This window comes from Cydia fagiglandana, chromosome 10, assembly GCF_963556715.1.
Source record: "Cydia fagiglandana chromosome 10, ilCydFagi1.1, whole genome shotgun sequence".
Lineage (NCBI taxonomy): Eukaryota > Metazoa > Arthropoda > Insecta > Lepidoptera > Tortricidae > Cydia > Cydia fagiglandana.
In genome coordinates, this window is record NC_085941.1 from 3254591 (window position 1) to 3275113 (window position 20523).

Sequence of the window (20523 nt, forward strand, 5' to 3'; positions counted from 1 at the left end):
TAGGATCAAATTAAGTTTTTTGAGAACACCTTTTGAGGCGTTGTTTTATATTTTTTTGGAACATTAGCCGGGTCTACCGCAATAGTGCTAGGTCAATGTGTAACATTGCCTACGCTTCGTTATTTAAAGAATGTTTTTTTTTTCCTTTTTTTTTCGATACATATACCTACGATACGATATTATAAAATTTTAAAGGGAATTTTGTATTAGGTACGTTTTAAATACTTGGTCCTTTTAAGAGGAAATGCCTAAAATATCTTTTTTATATATACTTCTTGAAACGATACTTTGTAATGTGTGAATTTGTGTTTTTGTTTGTAATTTAAATTTATTTTAAAATCCATGCTACATTTAAATCAGCATCGAAATTTCAGATTTTGTCTGATATTGTCTTAAACTAGGAAACAAAGTACAATTCTCACACTTTCTTTAACGTACGGAACGTGACAGAAACGCTTTAAGGGTTAAGTAACGAGATGACCATTATACCTCACATGATTTCAATTTTGCAATGCCATTTTTTTGCCCAAAAATGTCACACACACGCCAACGTTATTTTTTTTTAAACATCGACATCTAATCAGCCAAGATGAATGAAATAGCTTTATTTTTCGTGAATTCGAAGTTGGTACCATTGTAAAAGTTGCTTAGTATTGTATATTTACTTCAAAAATAACGCTTAAGGCTTGAAAAGATATCGTGAATTAAGTCTGTGTAACCCGTATTAAAACACTTGCTTTTCACTTCACACCATAAATTATCAGTTCACCAATGCAAATCCCGAGCCAGGGGTCAGTATAGTTAATTACCGAGCATTTAATTACCTTTAATTACTTTTCATTTATCTATGATGCTTAAAGGAATTCTTAGTTTAATTACTATGCTTGTTATAGACGTGGTCGCTTTATTAATGTGAGTACATAAACATAATTATGAGATAAATTGTATGTTTTTCTGAGCAAATTTCTACAGTGTATTACATATAGGTATTACTAAAACTAATTAAAGTAATTAACTAAAGTAAACTGGTTTATGAACGAGAAATATTAAATTTGTATCACGATGCAGTTATTTAGAATGAATGATAATAATCATTCATTCTAAATAATTATTCATTCTAAACAATTAGGATTAATTGTTACTTTAAACCAGTAACCCCTTTCGTTAAGTCGGTTAAGTGAGGTTAGTTTAAAGTGCAAACACTCACAAACTACGAGGCGAGGCTCCATGCACCTACAAGACAAAACAAATATATTTTACATTTACATACTTACTTATACTTAAAGCCAAAATATTACTTTGCTAATCCGCGAAAAGATAGTAATATTTTGGTTTTAATTAATATGGATTACTGCAAAGTAACGCCTGACACTATTCACAATTTCTTACTTATAAATACATTTTGACAAAGTTAATTTAATCTCAAAATGCTTATACAATATTCATATATTTAATGTAGACAAGATTTGTATCTGCCTTATAAACTAAGTGACGTTCAAGTAAAAACTGTTACGACTACGATATAAGTAACCGACTCTCTTATGTTTTTCCGTGATCCATTTTCAATACTAACTTACAATTTGTACACATTATTGCAATAAAATAAGGTCTGCCATCTATAATCAATTTGTGATACCTATTGTTGTCTCCAATGATCAGTAACAGTGATGCTGTTAGTTTATAATTAAATATTTCTCTATATTAATCTATACTTACACGATTTCCGCACTTTACTTACCTAAAATGGGATTTCGGCCCAATTCGAACTTTAAGATACGTCAAATATTACGTCTAAATACGATATGGATTAGATATGTCAGTGTCAAGTGACATTTTGTTTGAAGAAACCTCACTTTGACACTGACATATCTAATACACATAATCGTATCTAGGCGTAATATTCGATAGTATCTTAATCGCCCCGTTTATTGTCTACCTCTACAGTGAGGGTATTAAGCATTTAACTGTCGTAACAAAAAATAAATCCGTTATGCAAATATTCCTGTAACAATAGGTCATTACAACATTTACAACTATAATTTTCCAAGTAAGTATCTGTATAACTGTAGTTTAGTCTAATGATTAGGTTTTGCTGTAATTTAGTGTTACGATGACAATTGCTAATGGAAACCGTTTTCAGTTTAAAGACCGCATGGCCGTTATATCACAGTGTATACACAAGCGGGCAGTAAGTCAACTGGAGATTGTATGAACTTTTTAAACAGCTTTTCCTATTTGAACCTAACTTAGACAAAACGCCATAGATTAGCAAAATTAAATATTATGCTAAAAGATTTCGTTTGGTTTGCGGCGTGGTGATGCTTGAAAGATAAAAATATATAAGTGTTACATTCGCTCGTGAATATAAGACATGTACGTGCGTCTGTTATGTAAATATAATCCATATTTGGGTATATTTAGATCTGTTGATTTGCCGTTGTTGCAGGTTACTACTAAACTTGTAGAAATAGTTAAACAAAAAAAAGTTTTTTTTAGGCCAGTGCAAGAAAGGGTCATGGGATCAAGTGACCTATTGCTTAAATTGACGATAGCCGCAAATTATAGCACAAGATTTTGTTTATTTTGCCTTTGAAATAAGTTGCAGTGTGAAATAAAAGTGATTACTATAATTAAATAGGAGTAGCTATTGCTATATCCACACGTGGGTGCTCAGGGCTCACGTAGTTTAATATCATGACTTATTTGGTTTACTTACTGATTTAAGCATTATACTGTGCTACCATTCGTAGCCGCCAGAGCTTCGTAGAGAATCATTAGCGCATACAAATACTAAGTATAAATAATAGCAAGTAGTATAAGTACTAAGTATAAATACCAAGTATTTATTAGGATCATTACCCGTTTGTCACGGTCATGGTAAACGTTAAGTGTGTATATTATTACGATGATAGCAATCGGTCTGTCTCTTTAGAATGCGTATATCAGATGTGCCTGTGTTTTATCTTAGGCAGATCTTATACATATCTACTTTCCATGGTTCACAGACCACTACTTGACTTTACCTAGATATTAATTTGACTGTACCGTTATTCGAAGCTTATTAATTGAGATAGGCACGTCGTTTCCCGCCATTATATTGCTATGTCTTTCTAACTTATGGCTATATTTCGCTCTTTTTCCCCCCAAGTTTTTTTTTCTTTTTTGAGCTTTGTTATGACTTCTTTATGTAATTGTTAAGTTGATTTTAAACTATATCCTAACCTAACCTGGTTGAATTATAATCGTTAAAAGCGTTCCAAAAACCCGAAAATTTTATGGTTTTTCAAATATTTACGAGGGGTCAGAAACTTGAATTAAACACGAGCATTTTGTCACTATTAACATAATTAAAAAACCAACCAATCCTATTTAACAAAGAATGTACTTACAGATGTCATGCATAATAACACCTATCATGGCATACTCTGTAGTAAATTTTTATATTATAAGAGAAAATCTCAGCAACTTATGAACTTGTCAGGACGCCTAAGTATTAGTGCTGTAGTATAAACTTTAGCTAAAATTTCATCTGTGTTGTATCTTCGCGAGAAATGTTATTGCCCTTATCCAGCATTACATCATTACCACACACTGTCAAATACAGTCTGTTAATTTTATAAGCCCCCATGCTAATTCGTTTTAAACTTGAAAATAACATGTCCAAACTCGAAACGCAGTAATTAATTTGCGTCTATTAGTACAGTTGTGCATTCCTCGACCAAATATAATTTACAAGTTTACGACTCCAAATAGGTACAGACAGTTAATTTGACAGAACATAACCACAACTTTACTGCGCAATCCAAAATGGCTTTCGGTTTTAAAAGGGCGTAACAGTTAGGTACACTTTGTTTTTTTTGCAAGAAGTGCAGTCTAAGTATTCAGACAATTTCATTTTTAGATCCATTTCATCCATCATCCGTCCATTTTTAGATTTACCCATTCTGAACTTTCCGGTATTAACCGAACTTCCTTACCCATATATAAGTAAGTAATAATAAGTATTAGAAAAATCCTTCCATAAATTAAATTAGGTACTTATAAAGAAAATTAGGAATAAAAAAATGAAAATGGTTTTTGGGAGTAAATTTTTTATAAAAGTAGAGGCAATAAAATCAAATCATGTAGGTTACATTACTTATACTTAGAAATGAAGAAAGTATTTTCAAATAAAATTACCTACCTATTCATTTTGCCATCGAAAGGTGTGACTTAAATATTTTTGACAAATAGTCTAAATTTTGGAAGAGTTGGAGTCTTTTACTCAAATTAAGTCCAATTGACTAAATCTATTTTTAAATAGTTTTGCACAAAACGAAACGGACTTTTTCAAATCCCACTTTCTTTTCATCTTAAAGTCATTTCAGTTCTGCGCAAGCGCATGCTTCAATTAAACTACACTGTTTCTCACGGTACGACTTAATAGCTCCGTCTTATTAAGCCTCATGTTTGTTGATACGGGTTTGAGTCCCGGCCTACGCCTGTCAACGGCTTTTTGTACAGTCAGCAGCAGAACTTGCTAAGCGGGCGAGGTGTTCATAATTACCTTGACACGCTCTTATTCTCTTAACAATAAAGTCGCGTCAAGATCATTTTGAACACCTGGCCCGCTTAGCAACTTCTGCTGCTGACTGTACGTCAGCGACGCGTGTGTGCAGTATGGGGCATAGATGGCGTAAATGTAGATAGGTTATCAGGTCAAACCTGTAGGGGTAAAGAGATTCAGTATGATATACAGTGGTACAGAAACCGAACATTTAGGGGCATGTAATTAAATAATAAGATTAGTGTGTTAATATAAATTAAATCTTTATGAAGTTACATTTATTTTCGTTCTAGTCTTTCGCTAGCGATCCAGAGTCATAACAAGTCTCCCCCAATACAGTAAATTATTCCACTTTTAATTTATTTTTCAAGCTTAATAAGTTGCCATCGTTCGGAGACGTCACTGCTTGATACAAAATTATTTTTAACTAAAAAAAATTGTATACCAATGTTTTTCTCGTTTTTATTTTGATCAGAAATGCTTGAACCAGACAAGAAGCAGACTATTTGGATATCATTTTAGGAATGTTAAAGTACGAAAATTCTGAAAAAAAATGTCGATAGTTTTTCTACAACATTTTCTAGCAAGATTTGTTAGTGTAGGAAAAGAATAAAGCTTGCAATTGATATGTGATTTTGTGCCGAATATAGAGTACCTTATTTAAATAATATGTAATATTAAAAGTAGGTATTATTCACGAAATACGGGCATTCTCTTCAAAAAAGTAAAATCATTCTATCTCAATAAATACACTCTTTGAAGCAGCATATTCCATCGCATGTCAAAACTAGACAAGGTGCGATTGCACCACCACGAAACGAACTATTGACCATACATCACCCATATATACGTACCTACTCCTATCCAAGCATTTTAATCTTTAAGACAAATTAAACAAAGTTCAAATTCCCACGCTTTACATTCACAAAGATGAGTTGAGATCAAAGGTAACCAAGCTGAACAAATTTAAATATAACCCACTAGAAAATAAAGTTGAAATTAATTTAACTTTTGTATAATCCGACCAATTTGTATGCCCAAATTGACAATAAATGCAACGATAGCAAATCAAGAAAATATTTATTCACGCAATGATGATGTCTTTATGACAATTGTTATGGTCTGCTGATTTCACGTGGGAGGAACTTTGATTAACCGTTCGTATTTATAACCATTTTGTAAGAGACAGTTATTTGACAGTTACTTTTCTATTTAAAATATAATGCCTGAGAAATTCTATCAACTTTACTTCGGGCTTCTATTAAGGCACAGGGCGGACACGCCATACATCGAAAATCATTTGCGTTTATATGTGTGCACGGCACGTCTGTACACGCGTCATTGTGTGAGTAAGTGGCTTAGGGCTGACTCGTGCGGCGCGCGGGGAAGGCGAAGCCGAGGTTTGCCGAGGCCGGCTGAAGGACACGACGAGCGGCCCGCTGCGTTGCATAATTCGACCGAAATACGTAAAAAAACAAAATATAGGTTTATGTTTAACAAAATATAGGTTTATGTTTTATTTCGCTCCAATTGTTGAATTGGCTTTGTCAGTTTATAGTCCTGCACGTACTTGGACTTTCAACACGCCATTATTAAATGTACCTTATCGTTGATGCCTATTGATTATTTTATATAACATACATAATTATTTCTTAAATTCTTAAAATTAAATTAAAAATCAAACGCGAATGTCCCGCGACCAACAAGTTCTTTTTTGTGAAAAGAGTGTTAAACTAAAAATAAAACATTTACGAATTTTACGAGGAATATCTGTGTAGAAGGTCTTAGGTACTTTAAATATGAAATGTTGGCTTAACATTCACAAATTCAACGAACGGGTTTTAATTCATATGATATTATTATTTTTACGCAAAAGTATAGCCTTATTTACTGATACATATTTCGTCTCTTTGGAAAACTATATTATTATTCATTTCTACAATAAGTAGGTATCCGTACTACCCGTACATCGCACAATACACCGGCATTTTGAACGTTGCGTCATCGCGTCGCGGCATCGCTAGCCGAACTGAGCGTACGTCAGGAGTCCGTCAGAACTCAGTCGCGGGGCGAGGTAATCCGAGTCGGGGCGGGGCGGTGTGTGTCCGTTCTGTATGATAATACTATTACTATTCTGTGATTAAGGTAAGAGTTTCAAGTACTTACTTAATTTGTGGCAAATGATAAAATCAAAAGACATGTCAGTGCCTAAATCATAACACCAAATAATATGTGTAGAATGTAGGGAGATAACATTAACTAATTAAAAATAAGAAAATGTTTTTAAAATAGTCCGGACCAACCCTGCACGACATTTGCAATTAAATATTTCTATGAAAAAAAAAGACGTTTAAAATGACACTTTCTTGCTTTATTCCGTTATTCGGTACAGATTTAGCTTAGACAGATTCTACAGATAATTCTCGTAGCGATTTAGATGTAACATAACATTAATATCGATGCCGAGGAATGATGTACTTATTCCTTGTTTCCCTTAGCGGTATTTATTGCATAAAGCGGTCCCAACCCGTTACTCCATAAAAAGCGTTATGCAAAACTAAAGCAGATCCGAGTTGTCCGACCATATCCGATCGAAAGGTGAAAGTGTAGGGGTAGCGAATGAGAAGATTCGAGCGTTTCTGTATTGAAATGTTGTGAAGCTTTTAATAGGTACCTACTGATTTTATTAAAACTTTTATTCACACAATTTCAAAAATGCTATGCGACGTCTCATGTATCTCAATAACACGAAAAAAATGCAAGAGTTTTGCCCTAGCTGCGGTAGTATCGTTTGCAACTATGTCGCGTCAAGTATGTGACTGATTTTTTTATACCACGTCGGTAGCAAACAAGCAAACGACCCGCCTGATGGTATGCAGTCACCGTAGCCTATGGACGCCTGCGACTCCAGAGATGTTACATGCGCTTCGACGACCCTTTAAAAGTCTCTTCTCTTCTTTTACGGAACCTACCTAATTTATGTCCGTTTTTTTAGCATTAGAAAGAACTTCGCAGAAGTAAGCTTGTGGTTCCAAATCCGGCACTTTTAGCGGTAATAATTTGAAGTAAATTATATGTATTGACCATGCTACATTAGATAATTCAATAATTATTAACAATTAAAGAGCCTGATAAAAACTGCACGTTTGCTTCTGTGGAGTTCTTTCTAATGCTAAAAAAACGAACTATAATACCTTAAATCCGATATAAAAGTAACATCTTAAGGCTTGTACAGAGCGTAAGGTCAAACCCCGATCTCGACAGTTAGCAGGCAGACATAATTCCCACTTAACACAAAAACCATAATCGTAACTCTGTTGTTCGTGATCAACTTTTAACTATTCGTAACGGATGCGTCACTTTCGAAACTCGAAGATACTTGTCTTTTACTGTGGGCCCGATTCGGATTATGAAAAAGATATCTATTAGACATCGCCAAGATACGATAACGATATGTTTAAGATCTAACCTGTCAAATTTGATATTTTCGCGATTCTGGAGATACTCTTGAACGATTTCCACAGGATATGACTTAGAGATCTAATTCATATCTAATAGATATCTTACTCTATCTAACGTAAAAGTGACATTGGTTGCCCGAATTGCGCTGCAAAAGAGAACTAGTTGATATCTAAACTATAACGTATCTAGAATGGATCTAGAACGTGTCGTCTCTTGTGAATATCTTGAAGTTCGAATACGGCAGTGTGTCACAAGTGAATCGTGAGGCATGCAATGCCTTGTTTTCTTCTGCAATTGCATGTTCTTAAGCCATTTTTAATAATATTTTAATTCAGTGTGGCATGCATGTGGAAACTATTGGATACTATTGGATCCCAGAGCTTACGAATGTTGTAGGTACTTTATTATAATAAAAAGTCTGTCATGTTTATCTTCGCTGAAGCCTTCTACATTGTATACCTACCTAATTTAGTACCTATCGAAGTACCTGTATTGAAAAAAAAATTAAACTTATCACCAATCAACACTTTTATGAAGCCCATTTTATAACAAATTTGCATTGACAGCAAGATTAGGGAATTATTAAATAGCTGGTTTGTTACTGCACACCGTTGTATGGGGACCTTGCACTTTGAGACTAGGCGCTGAAACTTGGCACAGTTGATTGTTAGCTGGTCTTGAGCAGAAACAGACCGGGAGCCGTTGAGAGCCACCTCTCATTTAGTGGGGGGGAGGGGGGAAGTTCGACGCTGCCGCGCTTCACGTTTTTGTTCCAAAACTAGATTCCTCATCCTTAATTTATCCGAAAATGATATATTACATGCCCTAATAGGTATAGTTTTAGAGAAATGTTGCTCCAAGTGAAGCGCGGCGGCGACGAACTTCCCCCCCTCCCCCCCACTAAATGAGACGTGGTTCTCGATGTCTACCGGTCTGTTTCTGCTCAAGACCAGCTAAGTATCAACTGTGCCAAGTTTCAGCGCATAGTCACAAAGTGCAAGGTGTCGGGCACTAACAAACCAGTGCCAAAAGTAGGATTCAAGTTTTACCACCTACTAACTCAATCCGAAAGTCTAAAGTCTAAATAAATGCAAATCACGATTAACAAACTCCGTAAAATCACGAAACAAACCGCGACTGTGACGTAACACTTGGAACTTGGAAGTGTTCAGCAGATGCTATCGCCGGATCGTGAGGACAAATTCGAACATTCGCACGAATTGTTACGACAGCGTTCGAGTTCGCGCGCTCTCTGGATGCTCGGAGATGGTATCGCGATAGTGATTGTGGTAGCACCGTTGTTTCACGTGATAATAGGAGCCTGGTGGATCCTTTGATCAAAAAAATTCACTTGCTCGCGGCGCGATTCGAACTTTAAGATATTGCGCCGTTAGACATTCACTAGATATGAAATAGTAAAGATATGTGACGTTCCAAGAAAAAAAGTACCTTATGGCGGCTGGCGCTTACGGTTATTATTAACGCCGCTTCAATATTCAGTCGGGGCAATGGTACCTTTTTCCGTGGAACGTCACATATCTTTACTATATCTTTTCTAGTGCATCTCTATTTCATTTCCCGAATCGCGCCGTAGGTCTCTCTAGGATTTTGGAGCTTTTATGAATTGTTAACTGGTTCCTTGGTGCCTTTAATGCGATTATTTTGTGAATGGGTCGAAATAACCAGCCTTGACAATTGCTAACAAAAATTGCAAATTGTATTGCGAAATTCCAAACAAGATGTACTTAAATAATAACACAGTCCTACAATAGACTCGACAATGTCTTTTCACTGCATTTTTTCCAATTTTAAATACTTATTCAAAATTTCTAAGAGGTGGGTTAAGAAGCAAGCAGCATAACAATAATTAGAAGAAGACACGGCATGAGAAGTCTAAGGAGATCTAAGTCAGGAGATATTTTACTGCTGATATTTCATTTATTTTCTTTGGATTCATACCAACTGTAGGTAGGTACAATATTATGCTCTATTTTATAGCCTTCCAAATTACTCAAATCTATCACAATAATCGGTTTACTTACGAGCTACAATTTATTTATCATTCACTAAGTGAAGTGGATTGATTTGAACGTCTTAGTTTACGAGCTACCTACAACTACATAGACAGAACTGTGTTGCCTACAATTAAACTAACCAATTCAGGTTGAGTTACAACAGTAAATACGGAGCTCTGCTTTGCTTAATTCTAGTTTATGCTTTGTTGGTTAAATTGCTTACCACCTCCTCTACTACCTACCTCTACTAGAAATGCGACTTATACTACAGGTTTTTCATAGTTTAAAAGTTAGTTATGTACCTACATACATGTCTTAATTTACATAGATGAGGCTTTCGCTTTCGAACCTTTTTTTTAAACCTTTGAGTTGTAATCCTAAGATTTTTAACCCCTTCGATGTTTCGTAATAAGAGAAATATTATCCACCATCCATCCACCACCAACCATCGCGAAACCATCACGATGGAAACCATCATCATCATGGGATGGCGGTTGGAAAACATCGCGAGCGCGGACTTCTGGCCGAAGGGTGTGGTGTTTCGGCGGTTCCGTGGGAATCTGCCAAATCCTACACCGGAACATGTGACACAACTGAAAACCGCCGTGTCGCCGAAATATTTTTTTTTAGCTTGTAGGATTTTACTATTGTATGTATGTTAGTTTGTAAGGTATGTATCTATGGGGCTTAGTTGCCTGATAATAAATGATATTTGATATTGATTATTTCAATCTTAAAGCGATATTTTTGAAAGTTAGCACAAGTGCTATACTTTCTTGTACATAGCTTTGAATAAAACCAATGACATCGTTTATCCTATTATTTACATTTGAAAAATTGAATTAATAATTTTTATAAACTATTTCGGTTTAATAGTGTACATCAGACTTTATACAATAAATAATGGCACAACAGGTGTGGAGCAACACCTAGGCCAAACCAAGCCAAAGCTAACATGAGCGCAAAACAGATAAGCTAAATGCCAGTAGGTTTCATTATACGTAGTTGGAGAAATATAGAGCACGATTGCTGTGTTCCTAGTATACTTTAGAAATTAACTGAGAAACTATACGTAGGTTGTGTTTATATTATCTTTTTGTGGCGTACTATATGCCTAAATTAACATATTAACAGTAACTTCGCGTTACTGCCTGCAACATAAATACGCGACGCACGTATTTGTATAAATATCATGTAAGCAATAATAGCCTATAAATAGAGAAGTTATGTTTAGTTTTACTTGCTTTCTCTATACTAGAATACTGAGAATATAACACATCTTCGGTAATGTTTCGTTTGACTTAATCTCCATTCAACCCTACAACTATCGACCCATTAGTGGGGCACCGAAGCTCGAAGGACCTAACTAAGTAAGAGACGATACTGCCCGATTCGAACTTTAAGATACGTCAATTAATAGATCTGAAAACGATATGGATTAGATGTGTCAATGTCAAAAGTGACGTTTTGTTTGAAGAAACGTCACATTTGACACTGACATATCTAATCCATATCTTTTCTAGATCTATAGGCAGATAGTTTGATAGAGCATGCTAATCGAAATTGAAATAATATATGAAAATGATCACTTGACTTTTCGTAGCATCTGTCGTCCTGATTCCTTTTTACTTTCGTTCGTTCGTTGTTGTACGACATTCGACTTGATGGCTATTATCGCGTGAGGTGTCTTCGGATTTATATGATCGTTTTCTTTCATATTTTTTAAAATTTGTCAGAATCCTTTGAATTACATTATATCTGAGACTGTGAGAGAAAGAGACGGAAAGGTTACATGAAACCCACGACCATGACCCGCCTGTACAGATAAAAGTAAATTTATATGTTATTTTCAACGAAAGATGCAGTTAGTTGGCACATTATAATGCTTGCAAGAATTGTTTCTGGGTGGTATTGCTTGTCCACCTACGGTTTAGCTCCGAATGAAGAAAGAGCGCATTACTGCCGTCTCTCTCACATACACGTTTTCTACCATAATTTAACTTAACCAATACCTATGAAGGTTTCTACAAATAGTTGCAAGTGGTACTTAAGTAAGCTCCATTTTAGGAAGGCACTTCTTTCAAGATTCATAAGTGACACTCCACAATTGCGTGGTTACGTATAAACTACTTCTAAGACACTTATATGCCACTTAAATATGAGTCAGGTCAGGTTGCGCAGTTCTGTGTTCCGTTACCCCTTTTTTGCGTTACTTTAAAGTTGGCTAGAGACAGAAATGGAGTTGATAGAAGTCGCTGTAGCCGAATCGGCCGTGGAATTATTTATTATTAAAATTGGCTCGACAGAAAATAAAAACACATGATGTTGTTTAATTTTCATTTATTTTTACCAGTATACCTATCGTTACCCTGAACACCACAGTAGTTTTTATATTTATTATAAAAAATACCTTGTCATATTGTCTAGGGATCTGACGTGCAAAATTTTAAACAGAAGCATATTCAGAGTAATTTAGTAAGAAGTAAAAACCTTTCTGGCTTTACAGAAATTTTATTTTACAGTAGGTACTTACATATGGTGGTTATTTTATTGCCCTAGTGCGCCCTACGTGCGAAAAGGTAATTCGCAACTCGTGTCTATTTAAAACACTCCCTTCGGTCGTGTTTGAATTTATATCGTTGCGTATTTCCTACTCTTCGAACTTGTATCGTATGTATGTGTATGTATTACTAATTATATTTCGAGACAGCCATTCTTGCTGGCTACGAAGTATCCTGAGTCATCCTTTTTACTTATTACACATGTTTACCGCTCGTAAACGTTTTTTATCGTAATATGATCATCAAGTGCATTTTTCTTACCCGATAACCTTGGAGCATCGCGATTAAATAAGCGTGTGCTTGAGTTTTTCTCACGGTTCAAGTATTTTCCTTTAACATAATAAGACAACATACTTGTTATGTTTGACGTTCTAAGGCAAATATAACTACTTTCTGCCCGATTCGAACTTTAAAATACGTTAAATATTACGTCTAGATACGATATGGATTAGATATGTCAGTGTCAAAAGTTGTTTGGAGAAGCATCACTTAAGACACTGACATATGTAATCCATATCGTATCTAGACTTAATATTTGATGTATCTTAAAGTTCGAATTGGGAAGTTTATCAGTAATAGAAGTAAGTAGGTAGGTAGGTATCTAAGTAGGTATCTATAGGGAATCAAAAAATCACTACGTGCATCCTCTATCCTCTATTATTATTTTGTATCTCCTTTTGGATATCACGGGCCTATAATCCCGGTTTTTTGATAGGCTTGCGTGGGGACACAGATCCAACACGTAGAGGCCCCTTGGAGAGCTTTAATGTCATGTAGAACGCCTGCTGGAACCCGTTCACAGGTGCATTATTATTATTATTATAAGTAGTAGCGCACTTTGTCAACAGTCAACTAAAATATTTTATTTTATTTAATCTTTTTGCACATTGTACAAAAGGCGAACTTAATGCAAAATAGATATTATATCCAACATAAAACTGACCAAGGCCTTTCAGTCCTATGGGCTGGAATCGAAACAACATCTTCTGTAACTATTGTAATTAATTAATTCGAATAAAAGTGAGTATCAAATTGTCAAATCTTACAGACCTATATCTATTTAATATTGTAAATTGTGTAAAATCGAAAGCGATGCTTTTAAATTAGTTAATCTTAGAAAGCGATCGACGCGGATATTCGTTCGCAATTGTGACAATTAAAGCGAGCGGGAGTGATTCGGCTTTATTGTTCCAACACGATTCGAGTTACTCTGGTAACTCATTGGTTATTCATTTTTTTAAAGTATAAGGCTAAAACTGCAGCTTTCTCAAATACATAGTGACAATAAAATACAAGTATGACGTCATTAGCAGACGTAAATCGTTAATGATTAGTAATGAACCTATGTATGAATGCCGGACAAAAATTTTATTTGTCAGAAATAGGAACCTATATCTATATGGTTTACAAGTTTTACCAAACTCGTATAAATGTCTAGTAGACAAACTATTAATAAGAGCGAGCGTACTCCCTTGTTGAAATTGTTGAAGGCCGGCAACGCGCTTGCAACCCCTCTGGTGTGTTGGATTAGGTGTCTGTTGGTTAATAATTCTGTTGGTAAGTCTGATCATTTGCCTCATATATCATAAAAATATAGCTATTTCTAGCCATGCTACCTACGTGTACTTTTCTCAACTTCGAGAGTGCGTGTCAATTTCTGAATATGAGAATTGAAATATTAGTAAACGTAACTGTTTTAACATCTTAATTTTTGAGACAGCGTCAAAAGCACGGCTACCAGTAGTTATGCCTCCCTTGTTCACACGGCATCGGTGCCAACTCGCGAAATGTCACAGATGTGTTCGTAAGGATGTACCAACGCTCGGAATCACGTTTTCGGTGCACCAGATGGGTTGCATTATGCGTTTGGAGACTCGGAATAAATTATAGTCTGAGTCGTAAGCGCAAAGTACAGTTCAGACAGGAAGAAAGCATGAGACTTCGCATAAATCTAGATGTAACCATAGAGAAACATTTACTTTTTCTCTATGATGTAATTTACGTAGGCGAGAAAGGGAGAAGCAACTTGGCAATTGGTTGCTTTCCCCCTTGAACTTGAACTTTTGAACAATAAGGTAAACTAGTGCTTGACATGCTAATGCCCAATAGATGACACATTACTGTCACATCTATTGACAATGACTTATGTTTCAAGATGACATGTACTGGGACCGCGTCGAGCACCAGTACGTTTACCTTATATATTTTTTCTAAACTATTTAAGCTACAATTTTTTTAGGGAAATTAGGCGGACCATTATATTATTTTATGATGTAATTATAAGAAGATAAATAATACACATAGAGACACACAGGTTAAATAGAGATTTAAAATTGTGACGAGACGGTGCAGCGATACGTCGACGCATATTTTATCACCAGTCTAATTTTAAATGTAAACTTCATCTAATCATAGCCATAATATTAGTAATAAAATAACTACGGATAAAGTTCTTACTTATAGCTACCTTTCATTCTTCATGATATTTTTAGGACACACAAAGAAGTCTGTGTTTAAAATCCACAGTGACTGATTTGTGTCCGGTTCTTACCTGAAACAAAATTAAAACAAATTAGATTATCTTTCTGACAAACCAAATTTTCAAAATAACAGTTATTTTGTCCCCTGGGCAACCATATCCATGGTAACTCTAAATAATGACATTCAAAAGTTGATTCACCCACAAAACGCTCCGAAAAAACCGGCCAAGTACGAGTCGGACTCGCGTTTCTAGGGTTCCGTACATAAGTCCGACTCACGCTTGACTGCACATTTCTAATAGGTTTTCCTGTCATCTAAAGAACTATTTTGTGTATTTTTATCAAAATTTTAGACCCAGTAGTTTCGGAGATAAAGGGGGGGGGGTCACTTTTTGGCTACTTTCTCAAATAACTTCGAACCTATGTATTTTAAAATTATAAAAAAACATGTGCATCTTTGAGTCACTAATTTACATACGTGTATCAAATTTCAACTTAATTGGTACAGGAGTTTTCGAGAAAATAGGCTGTGACAGACAGAAGCACGAGTGATCCTATAAGGGTTCCGTTTTTTCCTTTTGAGGTACGGAACCCTAAAAATCGCGTTGCGACCTTTAAACTTCAATGGAAACTGCAATAAGCGTAAATAAGAGTTAGTGGCGTGAATCGAAAGGAAACAATGCATTGGATCCGTTGTTTATGGGAAGGCCGATGAACTGTTTTAAATGGTCGCTTCTGTTTTCGGGACAAAGGACTTTGGTTTTGTCAATGTCCGTAAACAATGTGGGTTTAATAAATTGGTATTAAATTTAGAAGTTTGTGCTTATTCGTTCTTTATTTGAGGGTTTAACCTCTTGTCTGTGTGTGATAAGGATCGTGACCAAATTTATAGTCGTTTTTTTGCATTTTTCGTCATTTTTCGAGAACCTATTTTTCTAATCTATATAACACAACCGAGGCTTGATTAACGATTGTGACCACCTCATACATAATATTATATATAGGTACGAAATGTTTGTTGGAAATGTGTGTGTATGTTGGTGGTGTTTTTGCTCGGATAATAGAATAAGTACTTATTATAATTTTTGAATATATGCGCTCCATTTGAGGTTTTTCGTAATGTCATTTGCGTTACGATGCGCTCCATTTGAGGTTTTCGTAATGTCATTTGAATAATTATAGCTACGGATGCATAGTTAGTGCATTGATTATTAATGATGTAAATAGTATATTGTGTAAATAATGAGACATATGGCAAGGTTTATGTTACAAGAAATATCTCTCGATTAATTTAAAGCTCTCTTTAAAGTTATATGTATATCTAAAGGCAAGGCAAGCAAATAGTAACAGTTTGTGTTATGCATCATTCTGTTACACGGCGGTAATGAGCTAGTGTCCTACGAAGAATCTTGTAAGACTTAGGAAGGTTATAGACACGGCATGAAAACACGCCTTGAATTACTTGCATTATAACTTTACATTAATTAATTAATAACCCGTCTTAGTAACGATATAATGTTGTATGTAAAAGCTCTATCAAAACTTTCTGAAGTAAATTTTGAACCCAAATCCCCACCCAACATTTCAGTAACAAACTCTTTTTTTTTTGCCACGGCTCACGAGAGCCTGAAATCGGCTTGACAACTAATCCTATGAGATGAACTAGGGGCTAGTTTATACGAAAGCGACTGCCATCTGACCTTCCAACCCAGGGGGGAAACTAGGCCTTATTGGTATTAGTCCGGTTTCCTCACGATGTTTTACTTCACCGAAAAGCAACTGGTAAATATCAAATGATACTTCGTACATAAGTTCCGAAAAATGTATTTTTACGAGCCGGGGTTTGAACCAGCGACCTCCGGATTGAAAGTCGCATGCTCTTACCGCTAGGCCACCAGCGCTTCTTCAGTAACAAACAATCATCTTAGCAATTATCGTTAGCAGTTCGCAAACCTCCTTAGCCCCAAGTGTCCACTTTCCTCTTGTCCGACAACTTCCTGGCTTTTGTTCAAGTCCGGTTACTTGCGCCGGCGCCGATAAAAACGTTTACACGATCACTTTATCGGGGCTAGATGAAGTGGTACGGTTGTTAGTGTAGGATACAAGCTATGTTCAAAATGATGTAACGATATAGCTTCCAATATCGCTGAGGACTTACATTATAAAGTCTGTATGGAAAGAAGATTCCTGGAACTAATACATTATATTTCTATGCTATGACCCTTCTATTTCCGCACAGACTATCTAATCTACTGGCGATATGTCAAATATTGCTATTGGAAGTGGACGAGGAGAAATTATATATTTTAATTATTGTTGCTACTGATATATGTTATTGTGATACCATTTATATGTGGATTTAACGACATCTAGCTAATGATGAAAATCATACGCCTTGTGCACATGTAAAAAAAAACCGGGCAAGTGCGAGTCGGGCTCGCGCACGAAGGGTTCCGTAGCATAAAGCAAAAAAAAACGGAAAAAATGCAAAAAGAAAACGGTCACCCATCCAAGTACTGACCACGCCCGACGTTGCTTAACTTTGGTCAAAAATCACGTTTGCTGTATGGGAGCCCCACTTAAATCTTTATTTTATTCTGTTTTTAGTATTTGTTGTTATAGCGGCAACAGAAATACATCATCTGTGAAAATTTCAACTGTCTAGCTATCACGGTTCGTGAGATACAGCCTGGTGACAGACAGACGGACGGACGGACGGACGGACAGCGAAGTCTTAGTAATGGGGTCCCGTTTTACCCTTTGGGTACGGAACCCTAAAAAACATAAGATCTAATTCGAAGGTAATCACGGTTCATAGCCCAGTCGATATAAGTCTGGATCTAATTCGAAATGAAGTATGTTCTCAATTTGTTGCTTTGGCTTTGATGATTTTATTTCTCATATTACTACTTAATATCCTCAGTCCCGCATAGATACACATATTCTCGAACGAACTCTTATTCCACTATTTAAGAGACTAGGTTTCTAATTTAAAGTCTTTGCGACTTTCAACGCTAATAAATGGTTAGCCAATTGGTAGTTTTCTTGTACGGTCAAGTGTAAAAATATGGGTGCACACATCATACTCAAAAATAAGTCCCATAGTTCGCTGACATAAGACACATACATTTTTGCACTCATATTTTTACACTTGACTGTACCTACTCTAATACTAATAAACGACATTGTAATAAAATTGCAAACATCACTTAACTACGTACTCAATTAACACATTTAGCAAAAGCTACAACATCGTAACCCAAACTTGTGAAGATTACGAAATAACCAATTACGTTGATGCATATATTTTTCAGTTCAACTTCATACGAGGTTAACGCCCTTGTGCTGATTAAGGAACCATATGCCATTGTACCAACACTATTTAAGTTAACATTCAAACGTCGTATGTCTACTACAAAGTAGTGAAACATAAGACGTTTTGAAAGTGAAGATTCGATTGATAGGTCCAGAGATTTATAGCGGTTCGAGTCATTTTCACGAATTTCGAGATTAAACGTTCATATCTTGAAACGTTGTCACGATTGGAACACACAAGGTGTGCGGCTCACGCACGATTTGTGTGTTCCATTTGTCGATGTGAAATGTATTTCGAATGAGGTTTTTTAAGCTTTAATTGCGAGTAAATTTAGCACTGAGCACTGACAGTGTTAAAGGTTTATTTCCCATTCACTATAATTTGAAAATCATTACAATAAAAAATCATGACAGGGGTGTTTGTGAAACTGGCCGGTTGCCATTTGCGTAAGTCTTTAATTCTCGCTTAAATTATCGTCAATTTTACTTACATTTAATTGACAATGCGTGTCAGTATAAAGTTAATTTGATATTAAGACATTCGCATTTCCCGAGGTGAAAGTGCTAAAAAGTTAGGGCGAAAATATAACGCAGCTGTTAGGGCATATACCCCACAAACATAAACATTATGTTTTAAGTCTCTGACGTAAATATTACGTTGCCAAACTATGTACCTAGTTTGTATAGTTCACATAATATATGAAATTAAAAAATCACCAGACTATGACAGCTGGCAATAATTTAAAAGTACAGTGGTAATGAAGAAAATACGAATAAATGGGAGAAACACATACATTTTGGCTGGTTCATTTTCTAAAGGCGGGTAAATTTTTTTTTCCGTATTTCGGCGTTGGTCTCATAGTAAAAGTTGCTCAGTAATAGTAGGTAGGTACCTAACCTATATTATAAGCCTGTTAGTCTTGTACAAGCACGCGGGTTTTACGGGGTTAATGTGGTATTATATTGCGCTGCGCATTAATATCTACTGATAATGATTTATTAATTTTTATTACCATAACAATACACACCAAGCTTTCACAGCTAACTCGAGACGAAGCTAAGTTGGGTCTTATCACGCGATGTGATATTAAAGAGCCGTTATCGATAGCGATGATAGCTGATTAAAAGCTTATTGTAGAAGCTGGCTGTGCTTTATTATGCGCGAGCGCATACGAGTCGAGTGATCCAGTGTAACGTGACCTCGACATCCGCAGCAACTTAAATGGGTTATTCCCACTAGTTATCACCAAGTTGTTACCAGTGGTTACTACAGGGATTTTTCCCCACCTTTTAGCATTGGTAATTACTGGTAGAAGATGGGATTTTTTCCCCCCAGTAGTTGCCACTAGTAAAAGGTGGGAAAAAATCCCAATAGTTACCACTGGTAACAACTTGGTGGTAACTAGTGGGAATAACCCTTTTATGTGCCCGGAGAGCTCACTTAAACTGGTTTAAGCGCATGATTGGAATGACAGAACTGTCTGACATAGACTTAAAAGTAGCTGAAATCGTTTCTAATACCATACTGGTGTAGCTTTATTTGACGTTCAACAAGCGCATTGTAATATGCCTGCTTGAATAATAAACTATCTTTATCTTTGATTACGTTCATCTTTTACCGTCATTAATCTGATTAATTTGCAATTTGTCATAATTATGGCAGTCGCTTTCGTAAAACCTAACGCCTTCGCCAATTCTCGGGATTAGTTGCCAAGCGGAACCCAGGCTCATAAGCAGTGGCAAAATGCAGGGACAACGCGAGGAAGACGCGAGTTTGATTAAACTGCCTATTATGTTCACCTGTATACCGGCCTGTAATATGAGCAAAAAATTAAACTTTGTTCACACCCACATTTGTTCAGCGACTTTTAAAAATAACTTGTGGTTTGATTTTTAATACACTCTAAAGTTTATTCTAAGACGCAATGTATTGCGAATTTTGTTATGTTTAAGGCGTGACAAGCAACGTCAATCACAATGATATGGCGTGGCGATGGCGTCCATTGAAGATAATATTTATTTTGTATGAAAAATAGAGAGTCTAAATACTTCATAATTTTTAAAAGTTGTAGAACTAAAGTGTCACCGTTTGAGGAGTACAATCTATGTTTTAATTATTTGCTCATGTTACAGGCCACACCCGG

General features: G+C 35.7%; 1 protein-coding gene across 3 annotated transcripts in view; it reads right to left on the reverse strand.

Moving 5' to 3' along the window:
- Positions 1 to 20523, reverse strand: part of LOC134668060 (protein TANC2) — a 192079-nt gene that overhangs the window by 36447 nt on the left and 135109 nt on the right. Inside the window, exon 2 of one of the 3 annotated variants that reach the window (XM_063525511.1) lies at positions 1208 to 1233. The exons of the other annotated variants lie outside the window; for them this stretch is intronic. Within the exon in view, the coding sequence (XP_063381581.1) occupies positions 1208 to 1229 (22 nt within the window). The 5' untranslated portion in view covers positions 1230 to 1233. The remainder of the gene's footprint in view (positions 1 to 1207; positions 1234 to 20523) is intronic. 3 annotated transcript variants of the gene reach the window in all.